Source organism: Oryctolagus cuniculus, chromosome 14 (assembly GCF_964237555.1).
Source record: "Oryctolagus cuniculus chromosome 14, mOryCun1.1, whole genome shotgun sequence".
Classification (NCBI taxonomy): domain Eukaryota; kingdom Metazoa; phylum Chordata; class Mammalia; order Lagomorpha; family Leporidae; genus Oryctolagus; species Oryctolagus cuniculus.
In genome coordinates, this window is record NC_091445.1 from 75,300,787 (window position 1) to 75,318,457 (window position 17,671).

The 17,671-nt window shown below is 51.3% G+C and overlaps 1 protein-coding gene across 8 annotated transcripts in view; it reads left to right on the plus strand.

Moving 5' to 3' along the window:
• The first annotated feature begins 911 nt into the window (after positions 1-911).
• Positions 912-17,671, plus strand: part of SNX18 (sorting nexin 18) — a 303,319-nt gene continuing 286,559 nt past the window's right edge. For 6 of the 8 annotated variants that reach the window (XR_011382044.1, XR_011382047.1, XR_011382043.1 and 3 more), the window contains exon 1: positions 925-2,753. Coding sequence is in view for 2 of the 8 variants with exons in the window: in XM_070056707.1 (XP_069912808.1) it covers positions 1,127-2,753 (1,627 nt within the window). In the remaining 6 variants the exon portion in view is untranslated. Of the gene's footprint in view, positions 2,835-17,671 lie in introns of all 8 variants that reach the window. The other 2 variants (XM_008262203.4, XR_011382048.1) reach the window with 2 other exon arrangements.

A 17,671-nucleotide genomic window follows, 5' to 3' on the forward strand; every position in this document is an offset into this window, starting at 1 on the left:
CTTCTTCAGCCTGTCCCAGCCCTGGCTGTTGAGGACATTTGAGAAGTGAACCAGTGGATGCAACAGCTAAGTCTCTGTGCCTTTCATATAAAATAAAAACAAAAACCCAACAAAAGACATCCAGCCCCATAACAATTTACATATATGTATATGTGTGTGAATATATATATTCATGTAATATATACATATGTAATACATATATATATATATTACATTACTAGGGGATTCTCACAAGGACCCTGGGAGGTAGGTACAAAATAAACGACTTGCTCAAGGTCACTAACTAGCGTCAGAACAGGTACTGGAACCCTGCAGCCCCACCTGAAGGCTAAGCTCTCATTCCCTGCAGGACACTCATCCTAGGAGGGCACAGGGACACATACAAAATGCCAGCTTCCCGTGCACTTACTTTTTTGCACATTCTAGCTCCTCCCTCCGGCTCTTGTCAATCTCCTGCCTTCTTGGCCAACAAGCTCCAGCGAGCAGAAGAGGTCAGGGAGCGTCAAGAGCCCTCAGCCCAGGCCACCTTTCTCCTTGCAGCAGTCGCGGATATTCGTTGCAAAATTCTTCTTTATACGCGTGGCTCGCGCTGTTCCAGCAGCATTCCCTCAGTGCTCACAGAGGGAAGGTTTATGAAGCGTACTTTCTAGGAAACGTTTTTAGCTTAAAAGCCTTTAAAAAAAAAAAAAGTCTCCGCTAATTCACCCCAATTAGAAACCTCCTCCTGAGGCGGGGCTGCCACCCCGGCGCGCCACTTCGCAGCAGCAGCCACCAGGGGGTAGTGGCCGCCGCGGATCTGGGACCCGGAAGGAGCGCGCGGCGGCTCGGCCATCGCTTGCTCTCGCCTGGCACGCGGCTCTCGGCCGTGGATTAGCGCAGCTGGGGACGTGGGAGGCCGCGGGCCCCGCCCCCGGCCGGCGGCGGCCCAGAGCGGCAGTCGGGACTGCGAGCGGCGCGGAGGGCGCGACCGGCTGGCCGTGGCGGCGGGGTGCGCGCTGCCTTCCGAGCTCCAGTCCGCGCGCGAGGGGGCTAGGGCGCGGGCGCGGGCGGCACCGCGGGGCCCCGTCGGACGGGCCAGGGCGAGAGGGCGCCGGTCTCGCGACCGCCCGCCCGGGGCGCCGGGACCATGGCGCTGCGCGCCCGGGCGCTGTATGACTTTCGGTCGGAGAACCCGGGCGAGATCTCGCTGAGGGAGCACGAGGTGCTGAGCCTGTGCAGCGAACAGGACATCGAGGGCTGGCTCGAGGGGGTCAACAGCCGCGGCGACCGGGGTCTCTTCCCGGCCTCATACGTGCAGGTGATCCGCGCCCCCGAGCCCGGCCCGGCGGGCGACGGCGGCCCGGGCGCCCCGGCCCGCTACGCCAACGTCCCGCCGGGCGGCTTCGAGCCCCTGCCCGCCGCGCCGCCCGCCTCCTTCAAGCCGCCGGCCGACGCCTTCCAGCCGCTGCTGCAGCCGCAGCAGGCGCCGCCGCCGAGCACCTTCCAGCCGCCGGGCGCGGGCTTCCCGTACGGCGGGGGCGCCCTGCAGCCGTCGCCCCAGCAGCCGCTGTACGGCGGCGGCTACCAGGCCAGCCAGGGCAGCGACGACGACTGGGACGACGAGTGGGACGACAGCTCCACGGTGGCCGACGAGCCGGGCGCGCTGGGCAGCGGCGCCTACCCGGACCTCGACGGCTCGTCGTCGGCGGGCGGCGGCGCGGCGGGCCGCTACCGCCTGTCCACGCGCTCCGACCTCTCGCTGGGCGCGCGCGGGGGCCCGGCGCCCGCCCAGCACCACGCGTCCGGGGCCAAGAGCTCGGCCACGGTGAGCCGCAACCTCAACCGCTTCTCCACCTTCGTCAAGTCGGGCGGGGAGGCCTTCGTGCTGGGTGAGGCGTCGGGCTTCGTGAAAGACGGCGACAAGCTGTGCGTGGTGCTGGGGCCCTACGGCCCCGAGTGGCAGGAGAACCCCTACCCGTTCCAGTGTACCATCGACGACCCCACCAAGCAGACCAAGTTCAAGGGCATGAAGAGCTACATCTCCTACAAGCTGGTGCCCACGCACACGCAGGTGCCGGTGCACCGGCGCTACAAGCACTTCGACTGGCTGTATGCTCGCCTGGCCGAGAAGTTCCCGGTCATCTCGGTGCCGCACCTGCCCGAGAAGCAGGCCACGGGCCGCTTCGAGGAGGACTTCATCTCCAAGCGCAGGAAGGGCCTGATCTGGTGGATGAACCACATGGCCAGCCACCCGGTGCTGGCGCAGTGCGACGTCTTCCAGCACTTCCTGACGTGCCCGAGCAGCACGGACGAGAAGGCCTGGAAGCAGGGCAAGCGGAAGGCGGAGAAGGACGAGATGGTGGGCGCCAACTTCTTCCTGACGCTGAGCACGCCGCCCGCCGCCGCGCTGGACCTGCAGGAGGTGGAGAGCAAGATCGACGGCTTCAAGTGCTTCACCAAGAAGATGGACGACAGCGCGCTGCAGCTCAACCACACGGCCAACGAGTTCGCGCGCAAGCAGGTGACGGGCTTCAAGAAGGAGTACCAGAAGGTGGGCCAGTCCTTCCGCGGCCTCAGCCAGGCCTTCGAGCTGGACCAGCAGGCCTTCTCGGCGGGCCTCAACCAGGCCATCGCCTTCACCGGAGATGCCTACGACGCCATCGGCGAACTCTTCGCCGAGCAGCCCAGGCAGGACCTGGACCCCGTCATGGACCTGTTAGCGCTCTATCAGGGGCACCTGGCCAACTTCCCGGACATCATCCACGTTCAGAAAGGTAAAGGCTGGCGCCTGGAGAGCGGATGACGCGGAGTGCGGGGGTTCAGGCCGCGAGGGGTGACGTGGACAGGGCACCAAGGTGGGTTTCAGGCCCATTGTGCAGGTGTGGGAGGGGGGGCGGAGCAGGGACGAGGATGGCTAGGGACTTTTCCCTGGAGTGTGCGACAGGTAGCTGTTTCCTTCCGGCATCCTCCAGGCCGGGAGCGGGCACTTGCCCCAGGAGAGTCCTAGTGTTTTTACGACAGTGCTGTCATTGTAGAGTTCGGATCCTTGGATAAGGAGCTGCAGTCTTGAGGCTAGGGTAGAAGGAACAGGAAACCCAGGCCTTGTTAGGCATGCGTTTGAACCCCGCGGTGTCACTCAGCTGTGGGTATCAGAGGGCCAGGGAGGAGTGGGAAGAAAGGGTGCCTGCGAGGTAAGTAAATCGGACTCTCCCCCTGCACCCAGCTCAGGCAGGGCCTGCTGCCCCAGAGGAACTGGGATGGCCTCTCTGCTCTGGGACAGCTTACGGGACTTCTTGTGTAGACTTCTTGTTTGCAAACCTGGTCGAAGGAATAAGGGGCTCACGCTGATTTCAGGAGAAGCTTGGTCGCTTTGAGTCGGCAGTCTGTTAGCCAGCTGAAATTAAGAACACGATGAAAATAGCGTGGGCATTCTACGGAGAACACATGGAGTATTGTGTCTGGGAGCGAGCAGTGCTGCTGGCATCCCAGGGTTTGTCTCGTTACTGTTAGTTGTCAGCGTGCCCCACTTTAGTTAAATAAGCGCCGGCATTTGCAGATTATTATTATTTTTAATAGAGTAAATGATAGCCGTAATGCCTGTCCTGACTGCACTCTGACTTGATGGCTTGATTGAGAGGGGATGGGGAGCTGCTGGAGTTTGAGAGGCCTGGGGAGGGTGGGAAGAGGCAGCCGTCTAGCCCGGCTTGCACGGGAAGCCGGGCCACACAGGTCTGCCCTTTGGTGCTGAGGCGCCCTTCCAGGTGGGCCGGGTGCTTGGTGAGCAGCCCTGACCCTCGCACGTGTCTTTTCTGTGTGTTCCTCCGCATGTGAGGCCGTCAGACTTCTGGAAACAGTCTTGCTTCTGCTTCCTTCCTCTGTTTCTCCTCTCCTCCGGTTCCAAGTCTGCGACCGGCCCTCTGACTGTCACTGTGGGAGGGGGCAGGGGAATTCAGATGCTTTGCCCTAAGTCTGTGGTTGCTGCTAAAATACAACAAGCTGGGTATCTGCCTTAGCAATTTTAGTAGCCAATAGAAATTTCATGCAGTTTGTAATTGGTTAATGCAGTCCAAAATTGAATTAGCTGTTTGAACAATTAGCTTTTTGAATTAACTTTTTGCTGTTGGCATTTATTGAACCTGCATCTGGGTGTTTCTTTTCCCTTTTTTTTTTTTTTTTGCATAAATTGTTGTGAATCCTTGGCTTTTTGGCTGATGCTGGTGGAACTGACTTTTTGAGCTATTTAATGCAGAATCTTAACACTTAAGTTCCATTGTATTACATTATGCTGGGCTCTCGCTGGCCCACTTCTTACACATTCCTGTGACTTTATGCAAATAGTTGAAGCTGGGCAGAAGCAAGAGATCTGCAGCTGGAGGTAGGGATTCCTGCACCAGGTTGGCATCACACAGCTTTTGTCAAGTACCCTGCTGTTTACTGTTAAACCATCTGTTTGGTTTTTTAGTTTTTAATCCCAGAACTAGAATTGTCTCTTACTCCTCGGGATTTGAAAACCCTCCATCCTTAAAGCAGTCTCCTGTTATGTGATTTAGACAGGTTCAAGGGTACCAAACACAGTCCCTGGGAACCTCGGAAAGAGCACCAGTGGATACTCAGTGTCGTTTGTTTCTGTCGTCGCCTGGGTGTGTGATGTCCAGGGAGCCAGTGTCCCCAGATGACGTGTCCTTAGCCCGTGCTGCCATTTAAAGCTATAGTGTGCAATACATAAGGCTGAAAGCATTTGCTTACACCCAGTGTTTATGGGGAGGCTGGTGGCGGCGGCGAGTATCTGAAGCCAGGCTAAAGCTTCCTGAGCGTGTGGTGAGCAGCTCAGCTCTTGCCCCCATCACTGCGCAGTTGCCGAGGAATGGGTCTTTAGTCTGGGCACTCAGGGATTTTGCTTACTGGATCTCAAGGCATAATCATGTCAAAGGTGTCACTATGGCTTGTGAAAAGGGAGCACCAAGCAGGACAGGTCAGAAACCTTTAGCAGCATAGTTTCTGTTCTAAGCACTTGGCTTACAGTTTATATTTCAACTTTGGAAGAAATTCTAAAACATCAGAAAAGTATTTTATCTCCAGAATTTTACTTGTTCAAAGTGAGAGAAAAATAGTTTTACTACTTCCACATTTTACGTTTGTAATCACCTGTAAGGAGGTCCACATTGAAAAGAGGTAGGCTGTGATTCAAAGGTGCCTTTTAATTACTAAAGCAGTTAAGGAGGAGCGTTTATGAGACCTGTTGTTAAATTCCTAGGGGAAAGGAAGCACCGTTAAGCTCCTCCGAGCATTGTTCTTACCTGGAAGATGCTGTGTCTGTGATCCATGTGTGGCTGTTCAATGTTAAAATCAAGTAGAAGGGAAAAAGCAGTTTTTCAGTCACCATAGCCCCATTTCCCGTGCTTGACAGCTGGTGGGACACGTTTTGGACAGCAGCCTGGCTCTTCCATCCTACGGGGATCTGTGATAGAAAGACTGGCTCTGGTTTAACAATTAACTCTGTAGTAAGTCTCTCCTCCAGCCAATTGGTTATCTTTTAATGACCTTTCCTGTAGTTTTCTTTTTAATGAAAACTGGGCGGGGAGGCAGGTCCTGTCAGGCACTCAGGCTGTGGGTGACCTTTGGGTGCTGTGTGTACACCCCCTGCCTGCAGCCTATGTTCTTGTCCCATTCAGGAACCACTGGGCCCCTGGGTGTGCATGCATGCCTGAGGCCCTCCTGGTAAGAACCCAGCTTGGTGCAGGGTGAGGACCGAAAACCAAGACACCATGCATGTGGTAGGTCAGCATTTTCCTAACCGTATTCAACTCGTAATGGTTTTGGTGTGAGTGCTTTCTACAGGAGTGAAGAAAGCCATGTGTCTGCTTCTGCGCAAAGCGAATTGTGGCTCGTCAACGGATGAGGTCTTAGACCAACAACCCCACTTCCGTTACGGAGTCCAGTGGCGGGAGAAGGCAGTTCCAAGTAGTCTACAGTGCATTCTGTAGGAATCAGAGCTTGTTTTGGTTTTCTGCTTTGACGGAACACAGGAGTCCCTTAAATTCTTTGTTCCTAGGCAGCTTATTGATCCCTTAGGTAGCATTCCCAGGGCTGTCAACGCCATGTCGTCCTGGGGTCTTGACTGTTTTCTCGAAATGGTAGCATCTTCTGCCTCTGTGCTATGCCTGCCTGTAGCACGCCCTGGAAGTGCTGTTGGTGGTAGGTTCGGAGAGGCACACAGAGCATGTAGTTCATCATCAGGTTCTTGGCATATTCAGCCTTGTTTCCAAAGATATCATTAACCTGCAAGACTGACTAAAGCTAACCCTGATCAGGCAAGTTGCCATGATTTAAAAGGTTTACATCGACACCTGGTGACCTGTTGTGAGAGGGAAATACTGTACAGAGTTAGTTTATGAGAAGCAAGGGTTTCATGAACAGGGACGAGATGGCCAGAGGGAGTCTCATAAAGTGAAATGTCTTTACTCCAAAGTAAAGGTATAAAGCCGAGTTAGATCGCTTTGTTGGTAAAATCTAGTTTGAGCCCTGTGAAGGGGACCAAGGTAAATAGATAGGCAGTCCAGTTTTCTTTGTTCTAAATGGAATATGCAGTCTGCTGTGCTGCTCTCCAGGTGTTCCCGAGGAACCCTCTTTTCAGCAGCAAAGTGGCAGGGCTCCCCATCTTGCTAGGTAGAATTTTACCATTGTGCGCCCTAGAGTTCCCTGCAGGGCAAGGTAAGAGGGCTGCAAGGAGACCTTCCCTATCTCTGCCCCATTCTCCTGGGGCTAAAAATAGCCCTGAGAGGGCGGTGCCAGGAATAAGGGTGAAAAGATCTAAGAAGTTGGGCTCTTTACAAACTCATCTTTATTTCAAAACCTCTGGGCTAAAATTCCTCCCTTTTGTTTTAGCTCATCTTGAGCCCCGTTCGTTCTCCTGGCCCCTTCCACGCCCAGCTGTTTTGGTAAAGAGACTTCAATTCTAGCCTTAACCTTTGGCCCAGTTTGTATTTTCTTGGTGAAAATGAGGCAACCCTTAGAACTCTGGAAACAGATGAGTCAGTTCCTGGGTTAAAATGTCAGTGTTACCAGCCAAGGGCAGCCGTGGTCATGAAGCCAGGTGGGGCGCTGCTCTCTGCACCCGGCCCATGGCGTCTCAGTGTGTTTTGAGTGGAGACTCACCGGGAAGCCCAGTTACACAGCAGAACTAAAAGGACGCTGAGGACGGCGCTCCCACCCCAGTCCTCCCAGGAGCTCCTGGAGCCCGTGGTGCCCTTGGCCTTTGCTCTTTGCCTGGATACATCATCTGGTCTGGTCATCTTAAGGCTTCCAAGTGTGGTGGCAGAAGTCCCAACACCTGAGAAGTTCTGTGGCTCGCTCACAGATGTGCCACCTCCCTTAAACTGTTTTTAATTCGGGTTGAATGAAAATCAGTTGTGGCATTGTTCCTGTTTTTAAATCAAAGTCTAATATCAAGTTAGCTTGAATATGCCATCTATTGAGAAAACTCCCTGCTGTCATTGACTAAATGATCACAAACTACACTGCTGCCTTAACTCTGCTTGATGCAGTTAAATGCAGGAGACAGCCCAGTCTGGAGTCTGCCTCCACCGCCTGTGCCTGTGGGATGGATGGAGGGGACTCTGCTGGATCCTCAGTTCTAGGATTGGTGATAGACACAGGTCAACCAGCTGGGGCAGTTCACTGTGCCAGGCTGCTGAGAGTGTGCGGCCAGCCCACTGCTGGAGAGAGCGCCCACGTGCGCAGAGACAGGACAGGCCCAGGCTGTGAGGGAGCTGACTTAGCCAGGCCAAGAGGTCATGCGTCAGGGCAGCCTGTCTCCAGCAGCGTGGGGTCTGGTGGGCCAGGGCAAGGGTGTTGGGAAGCTTGGGACAGGAATTTTTACCTCTGAGCCATAGTTCTGTTGTTGGTGAAGGGCAAGCACTTCCTTCCACGGTCGTTGTGAGGATCAGATGTCCTGGTTCATAGAAGCTTCTCTCTAAATGTTTAATTTTGAAAAGTGCTTTGGAAAGGAGAGGTACTGTCCTTTCAGGCACAGTTCCACTAGTCTTTTCATCCCTTCCCACAACCTATTACCACCAGAATTGCAGGCAGAAATACCAGAGTCCCAGGGAGGCATCAGCATAGCAATTAAATGCTGTGTTTTAGTCACTTGCCCTGTAGGGCACACGGAAGCAATGGTTAACAGAGGGACAGATTGCACTTTATTGGAGTCCAGTTTGTTGTTCACATTAAAGAGTTTACGTAAATTATCTGCTGCCGGTCTCGCCCCACCTCCTAATCAGTTGGGTCCCAGCACAAATCATTCCCGCATTTCTGAGCCCCAGCTTCTTCATCTATAAATATGAAGTTCATGGTTTCCTGAGTACCATTTTCTTGGTTCTTTTTTTTTTTTTTTTTTTTTTTTTTTTACTTTTTAATAGCATCATTTCCACATTGGAAATAAAATACTCTTAAGTATGCAGTAAACATTTATACATGGTCTCAGGCTGCTTTCAATGGTGTTTTGTCTGCTTATGTGTGTCTGTAAGCTGGGAGCCTGAAAATCCTTTATCACCTGATGTGAGAGAGCAGTTGTGACTGTTTAGTTCAGATCAGCAAACATGCACCTGGCGCTTACCCTGCCAGGTGTGTTGAGTGCGCTGGTGATTAACACCTGGCCTCCTGCCCCTTGGTGAGGGTCCCCAGGTGTTCTGTAGCTGCAGTGTGGTGGGGCAGCTGAACAGCCTCTCCCTGACCTGAGCGAGGGATGTTATTAATACAGATGATTGAGGTTGGCACTGCTTGCAATGTTGGCATCCCATATAGGCACTGGTTGCACTGGCTGCTCCACTTCCGATCTGGCTGCCTGCTCATGTGCCTGGTGGGAAAGCAGCAGAGGATGGCCCAAATGCTTGGGCCCCTGCACCCACGTGGGAGACTTGGAAGAAGCTCCTGGCTCCTGACTTTGAACTGGCCCAGCTCCAGCTGTTGCAGCCATTTGGGGAGTGAACCAATAGATGGAAGATCTGTCTCTCCCTTCCCCGCCAACTCCACCTTTCAAATAACATAAACATCTTTAAAGAGAAAAATAAAAGTACAGATGTTGTTTACTTTTCCTACCAGCTGATCAGACCTCATTTTGAGCTCTAAATCCTATCTCCTTTCCCAAAGTAACAGCGATCTGATGTTGCTCATGTGTATCTATACAGCTTGGTTACTCTTCAGTAGGAAGGAGCTGTAGCCTGCCTGTGGTTTCTGCTCCTTTTCTTAGAACTTTTGCTCTCTCTCTGCGATTTGACTTTTCTGCTGAAGAAATCTTGTGTGTTATTCAGAGGGAGACAGTAGTGAAAGAGGGAAGCTAAAGCCATTTGAACTCATTCCTAGGACTCCCTAAGGGATAAGCTTTGTTTCCAAGCCATCAGAGTGCAGGCACTATTATAGACGCCATGGTTGGCACCAGAGGCCACAGCAAAGATCACTACCCTCTGGAGCTTACCTTCTAGCAGGGTGGAAGCACCCAGCGGAAACCAAACAGCAGTTCAGTTACATCGAGTATAGGAGGATGATGCATGTCCAGAAAAACAATGGAAGTGGAGCAGGGAAGGAGGGCATGGGAGGCAGGATGACATTTGGAACAGTGTGAGCCAAGTGGGTTTCATGGAGAAGGTCTGACCTGTAGGAAATGAGGAGTTGGCCAAGCAGGGGGTGGTGTGTGTGTGTGTGTGTGTGTGTGTGTGGTGGATGGAGATCCTTTGAGGCAGAGGGTCCTGCTGGAGCAAAGGCCCTGGGGTGGCAGCTTTGAGCCACAGCAAGGAGGCCAGGTGGTTGGAGAAGAGGAGGTCCGGGAAGGTTGGATTTGTAAGGTCTTGCAGGTCTCTGGCAGGACTTGCAATAAAAGCTCAAATGAGAGGGAAGTCACTGCTGGGCTTTGAGCCAAGGGACCAAATCCAGCTGGACTTTCTAATGGCCTTAGCTTAGTCGTGTTGACAACAGAATGGGGTGGAAGCTGGAGCAGGGAACCAGTAGGAGACAACTCCAGGAATCCAGGTGAGAGCTGATGATAGTGGCATGGATCAGGATGGACACAAAGGAGATGGAAGGGAGTGGCCCACTCTGGAGGTATGGTAATACAGAATTAGCAGGTTTTCCCGAAGGAGCAGGTGCGGTGTGTGAGAGAAAGAGGAGTCATCCAGGGTGATGCCGCAGCCTTTGGCCTGACCAATAATAAGTATGGTTGTAACAGGGACAGAGGTGTGGGATGGGCAGTCAGGACTCGAGTCTAATCCTTTTATTGTAAGTAGGATGGCTCCTGCATTTTGCCGTACACTCCCAACCCTACATGAGCACACACAAGCCCAGGATTGGAACTCTTCCTTTGTGTGAGCCACTTGGAGCTTCGCCATTTTCTGGGTAATTGTCTCATGCAATACTTGGTGTCGGTTTGTGTGGGTCCTGTTTTGTGTCCCAAAATGATATAGTTGCACTGTTCTGTACATGAATAGCAAATACTTGATGGATGCTTGTTTAATTAATGAAGTAGATGCTGAATAACCACCTTCTTGGTTGATTTTGAAGTACTTCTGTGGTTTCTAGAATGTTACTGTTTTCCTGTCTGGATGATAGCAGAGTTTAAAAGAGAACAGCAAATAAAGATAGGATCTGGATATATCTTATGGATGAAATCAGTAATTAACAAGTAAAAGTTAAGTGTCTATGAAATGACATTCTGAGATTCAATGGGGGAAGGACTCTGAAAATGCTTTATGTGTGAGAGCAGTAATATCCACTGTGTGATTTCACCTTGTATTGGTTCTTGGTGTCGAAACTTGTATCCGTGCACACACTTTTTCCCCCACTTTTGGTAAGCGTTTGTACTGTTGCTGGGGTTCCTTTTGCTTAATTCAGAGCATGAAATCCAGAGAGAGTGCATTCACCTGGTTTGACTTGGATACAGGGGGCTCTGCGCTTACGTATAGGGCAGCGGGCACCTGCCCTCAGAAGGCACAGTTCCGTAAGGGTGCACAGGAGTGTGGAGGATGGAGAGAGTTGTGTGTTGGAGGCCTGGGGGGAGGGCATCTGGTGTTGCCCTTGGATAGATGGATAGGTGGTCACATTGGGTTTTGGGAGGAACATAAATGGAAGTTGACCTCCTGGTCTTGGACATGCTTTAGGAAGGTATGAGAAGCACATGATAAGCTGGTACTCAGTGCCCAGGCCAGTGAGGGTGACTGACCATTGAGTAGCTGGCACCACGCAGTGTGACACACACGGTCGTGGACATGTGCCATATTGGGGGATAGGATGGAACAGGGCATAATTAACCATGGGGATGGAAAGGAAGGTCAGGGTGGCTTCTTCCAGTCTCAGCCCAAGGAGGGTTTTGCAAACAAGGGGAGTTTGCCAAATTGGCTGAGCCAGGGCATTGCAGGCCAAGGGAACTGTGTTTGCAGAGGTCAGGGGCTCAGTCCTGGCTGGTCGCAGAACCAGTGGTAGAGTGGTGACAGGCTGTGAGGCGGTCTGCGCCGAGAATCTGTTGAATCAGAACTCAGGGTCATGCTGCCTGGACATTAGTGTTTTTCAAAAAGCGCCCTGCTGTGCTGTTTGTGCTGCTGGGTGTAGAGCCACTGTTGGAGGTGACAGAAGATCACACAGGTTGTTGTTATGGTCAGGTCTTCAGATGGACAGGTCCTGGGGGCAGGGGTAAAGGGTGGCTTCAGGTGAAGTGAAATGGGGATTTTTTTTCTCTTGTGCTGATTCAGGCAAGACTTGAAAAGTCCTAAATAGAGATGGTGTCTGTGCTGGTAGGGGAGAGAGACAGAAGGGTGTAAAATGACCTTCAGACCAGGGATGGCGGAACACCAACGCGCTTGGAGGTGGCTTGCACACTACAGCCTGGGCGTCAAATCCATCCAGGCTGTTCGTTGCCACACTGGAGCTAAGGATGGTTTTTATAATTCTAACTCTAAATGATTCCATTATTAATGGTTATATAAGTACCTGCATAACGACCCTGATTTTGCTTTTTGACCTGAAAAATCTAAAATATTGGGGCTGCCTGCAATGCTGGCATCCCATATGAGCCCTCATTCGAATCAGGGATGCTTTACTTTCTATCTAGCTCCCTGCTCATGTGCCTGGGACAGGAGCAGAAGATGGCCCAACTACCTGGACCCCTGCCACCCATGTGGGAGACTCAAATGGGGTTCTAGGCTCCTAGCTTCAACCTGGTCATCCCTGGCTTTCGCAGCCATCTGGAGAGTGAAGCAGTAGATGGAAGATCTCTCTTTCTCTCTGTCCTCCCTCCCCCCTTTTCCCTCCCCTCCCTCTCTGTAACTCTGCCTTTCAAATAAATCTTTTTTGAAAAAATTTGAAAACTTTAATTATTATCATCTGGCCCTTAAAATGTGTGTTGACCCTTGTGCTGGAGAGGTAGGATAGGGGAATAGGCAGGTTAGGGGAGTGGATGTGTGAGGGGAATAGTAATTGTTACTGTCGGTTGAGTACTTACTGTGTGACAGGTAGTGTTGGGCTGAACAGCTACATTATGTCCTAATTCTGGGCCTGAGCATGAAGGAAGGGTGGTTGTTGGATGGGCAAGGGCCAGGGAGGTTTGCGCTCCTGCCAGCTTGGCACTCTGATGTCTTTCAGCCCCTGCTTGCTCAGGTGCTCTGTGGCGCAGCCGTCTTGTGTGAGATTCATACCTGTGTTAGTACTGTATGGTGTTAGTTCCCAGTGTTTTTAAGCATGATTAGCTGTTGTATTATTTTCTAGGGCTGATAGGACAAATGATCGCAGACCAGGTGATTCTGAACCATAGAAACTTACTCTTTAGGTTCAGAGAGCTGGAAGTGTGACAAGTGGGTGTTAGCAGGAACGTCTCCCTGCACGGGCTCTAGAGAGACCACTCCCTTGCCTCTCCTGGCTGCTGCTGGTTGCTGGCATTTCTTGATGTTCTTTGGTCTGTCAGTGTATCACACCAACCTCCACCTCCCTCTGTTTCCTTTGTCTCTTGGCAGTCTCCCTGCTGTTCTGTCTCTGTGTTTTCTCTCTCTTTTAAACTTTTATTTCTTTTTATTGAGAGGCAGAGACAGTTCCTGTGTGTTGGTCTACTCCCCCAAATGCCCGCAATGGCCAGGGCTGGGCCAGGTGGAAGCCAGGGACTCTGTTCTGGTGGAAGGGACTCGTGTACTTGAGCCATCATGGCTGCCTCTCAGGGCACGCATTAACAGGCAGCTGGACTGGAGGAAGAGCCAGCACCGATACACAGGCACTCGAGATGGGATACAGGCATTCTCGAGCAGGGTTCCAGTGCCCGCCCCCAGGACCATTTTTCACTCCTAGAAAGAGGTGTTATCCCCATTTGGTGACTGAAAACTGAGGCTCGGGAAGGTTGTGATTTCTAGGATCACACAGCTAAGGAGGAGAGTCAGAATTGTAGCTCCTTTTGTGCTGTCACTTGGACTGGTGCCCCTTACACGACTATAAGTAGCGTGCATGCTAGGGGTGAAAATTGAGTTTTGGAGCCAGCATTGTGGCGTAGAGGGTAAAGCCTCCACCTGCAATACCAACATCCCATATGGGCAGCCATTTGAGACTGGGCTGTTCCACTTCCAATCCAGCTCCCTGTTAATGTGCTTGGGAAAGCAGTGGAAGTTGACCCAAGTGCTTGGGCCTCTGCACGGGCATGGGAAACCTGGAAAAATCTCCTGACTCCTGGCTTTGGCCTGGCCCAGTCCCAGCTATGGTGGCCATTTGGGGAGTGAACCCCCCGGCCATGGTAGCCATCTAGGGAGTGAAACAGCAGATGGAAGATTTCTCTGTATCAAAACGTTTTGTTTTCTAGGCAGTCACCAGCTATTAAAGGCTTTGAACTAAAGAGTGGTATCTTAATGTTAGAATAGCTAATATATTTTGAGGATTCACTATGTGCAGGCATGGTGCTGCGTGTTTTGTATTCATTACATCTTTTTAAACCTTATGGGGGCTAAATACTTGCAGGCTCTCGGAAGTCCTTCCTGTTAGATGTGTACAGAGATAAAGAGGCTGTTAGCAGGTGCTTTTGAGACTGCTGCTAGATGGGGTGGAGCCCGACGTGGTGAGGGGCTGGCTCTCCCAAGGAGTAGCGTGTTGCCTTTAAGTGTATTGCTTAGGTGATAGGAAGCAGTGACGCCCATCATAGAAATAGGCAGGCTAGGAAGAGTAGGATCAGAGGAAAAGAGAAGGCATGGAGCTGAAGGGAATCTTAGAAAATGCCTGTTGTCTAGGCCTTTATTGTGCTCAGTTATTTGTGATTTTCACAAAAGCCACCTGTTGTGTATCGCAAACCATCTTTAAATTCCAGTAGGTGCCGGCATGGGTAATTGCTAAGCTTTCATGTTTTATGACTCATATTTCATACTATTTTAAAACTGACTGTGTTTCCAGGTGTTTTGTTTTTTTGTTGGTTATTTTTATGATCTCATACAAGGAAGTCCACATGTGGCCAGAGAATGCCACGCAGGGAAGCGGGAACACCACAGACTGAGAGCTGTTCTTGGGGTTAGCGCAGCCAAGGTAGGAAATGCCCACAGAGCTTAGTGGTCCTCAAGTGCTATGAGGGGCCACTCGTGGTAGCCACAGTGGGCACCACGGATGAAGCAGTACTGCTGCCCAGCTAATCCCAACATGGCTTATGTAGCAGTCTGGACCAGCGGGGCTTATATTTCACCTAAAAACCAGACATTTGGGAAAAAATTTTTTTTTAAGATCTATATATTTTATTTGAAAGGCAGAGTTACAGAGAGGCAGAGAGAGAGCGCGTGAGAGAGGTCTTCCATCCACTTGTTCACTCCCCCAGATGGCTGCAATGGCCAGAGCTGCACTGATCCAAAGCCCGGAACTTCTTCTGGGTCTCCCATGCGGGTACAGGGGTCCAACGACTTGGGCCATGTTCTACTGCTTTCCCAGGCCATAGCAGAGAGCTGGATCGGAAGTGGAGCAGCTGGGACTCAAACCAGCATCCATTTGGGATGCCAGCACTACAGGCAGCAGCTTTACCTGCTACACCACAGTGCCGGCCCCAGAAAAAATTCTTGAAAGCATGAAATGCATTACCTATGGCTCTATCAGGTGCCTTCCCTCAGCCTAGGATCCTGGGAGGGTCCTGGGCTCAGGGCCACAGGACTATTGCTGACCTTATAGAGGGACATGTCTGTGTAACAGCTTCAGTTTAGATTTCTCTCAACTTCTCTCCTTCGTCTTCCTAGAAAAATAGAAACCAACATTTCGCCTTAATTAAAGAAAGTTGCCAACCATCCCTCTTCTCTCTAGGACCTTTGTGGTATATCAAAGGTGCCCTGAAGTGTTGGCAGCGTGCATACATCTGAGTGTCTCGTCCTGATTCGTGTGTGCAGACCGATAATCCACACTCACGCACCAGGCCACGAGAGAATCAGGGACTGAGGCATTCTCCGCCATGGTCCTCAGCCATCAGCTGCATTCTCTGAATGTCACACCGTTCTACGGATTTTATCTTACAAAATCAGTAATGTGCTTTAAGTTTTATTGTGTGTTCATCATCATGTATGTTATTTCTACCTCATTAACATTGCTGATATAAAGTCTTTCAGAAAAGTAATAGTATGTGCTTTTCTTTTCTTAGTCTCAGCTTTTAAAGTCGTCTTCTGTATTTGCTAGGCAAATCAACATTTTCACCCTTGTAACCAGACTGCTGAATTACACACTGTCCTTACAGAAGCCTCTTGAAATGCTCACCCTAGTAATTTTATCACATAGTTAATATTCATTGTAGGCTGAAACACAGGAACGCTTATACATACACATATATGTAAAATTTCCTACCAAGCCATGGCTTGTTTTACCAAATGAGCCACAGGAGACACCATTATGTGAATCCCCTCTTCATTTTTGGGGCAAGGTGCACTCTGTGGATATGTGTGCCTGGCGAGCATGTTTTCAGACAGATGCACTCAGTGAGTGTTTTCATTCGTATTGAATGTCAGTCTGTCCTTACATATGAAGTGACTGCTGATTGAAGCTCTCAGGGCTACTTAATTGGGATGTAATAAGGCTTTTACTTCGGACAAATTAGTTACAACTTCAGGTCCAAACCAAGCTTAGAGGCCTGAATTCTCATTTAATTTGTTTGAATGACAGAGAAAGCATGCACACTCCTGTCCAGTGGTTTACTCCCCAATTCCTGCAGTGACTAAGACTGGGCCAGGGCTGAAGCCACGGCACAGGGGCACAGGAACTCAATCCAGGTTTCCCATGCCAGTGCAGCAACCGAACTGTCTGATCCAACACGGTGGCTTCCCGGGGTCTACCTCCAAGACGCTGGAGCCAGATACCCAACCCAGGCACTCCAGTGTGGCACGTGGGTCTCTTACCAGCTAGGCTAAATGCCCACCACAAGACCTGAATTTTTTAAAATAATAAGCTAGTTTTCTTTTTTGTAAGTTATGATCCTTGTCTTGACCCTCTGCCCTCCTTGGTACAATGGTTCAGAAGTGCTCTGTTACTTGTTACATTCCCGAATCAAGACCGAGTTTTCAGTTAATTTGCTTTGATAGTTCTTGGCTTTAGGGACCTTGAGCGCTCCAAAAAGTTGCTTTCGCTGCCTTGAGGTCAGGATGAGTGTTTGCTCAGAGTGTATCAGTCTGCTCCAGTCTGCATGCGGGTGGTGTGATCTGCGGAGGGAATGAAGCCTCTCAGAGCCGGAGTGGTCTGTGTGCTGCAGGCTTCCGCGAGGGCGGCTGCTCTGGTGCGCTGGGCTGCGCTGCGCTGCGCTCCGGGCCGAGGCTGAGCCTTGGGGCTTTGAGGCCCGCACTGGCAGGGCAGCCTCTGTCAGGCTGCGTACGAGGGCACTGCCTGCGATGGGCAGGCCTAGGGTCACGGGAAGGCTGGATACCGCTAGTCAGATGATTTCATTTCTCTAGCCTTCACTTTGCACCCCGAACAACAGGGGCCGTGACTGCCCATCCTCCAGGGTGAAAAGAGGAATTGAGAGCCGCCCAGCGCAGAGTGCGGTCTGGTGGCCGTGTCTGGCACATGGTGGCCTTTGCCGGTTAGAAGAATCTAAAAAGGAGCAGAGACAGGAAGGGTAGGCGAGTGGGTGGAGGCCGAAGGGAGGAACGGGGAAGGATGAGGGTGTGGACAGTGATGGGAAGATAAGAAATGCACCAGATCTCCGATTAGCATTTTCTTTCTACATTTTACTTGTCTCAGGGAATGAAGAAAAACAGGCCGAGTCCAGTGGTGAGCAGCTTCTGCTTGACTGGCCAGCTCCTGTTCGTCTCCCACTCAGCCACTTTGGTTTCCTGGGGAAAGGCCATCTAGTCTGTGTTTTTGGCACATTCGTGATTCCAAAATAATAATAATAATATGTATTATATAATATTACAATAATTAGTATTATTATTATGCATTTTCTGGAGAAAATGTAGGCCTTGGATGCCTGTCCTTTAGTGCTGGGCCTTCTGAATAATTGGTGTGGGGGCAGCACGTGCTGAGAGTCGGAGATTTAGCCGAGTTAAGGTGCACCAATTGCAGTGGCTGGAAGCCCTTCGGGGCCGAGGAGGTGGCAGGGAGAGGGGGACCTGGGAGGCAGCCAGACAGCTCCTTCAGAGGAGCCTGGGTTGGCCCGGGTAGAAGGAGCTGAACAGCACGAATGGGTTTTCCCCTGCCTCATTTCGCTGGGTCAGAAGTTTCCAGGAAA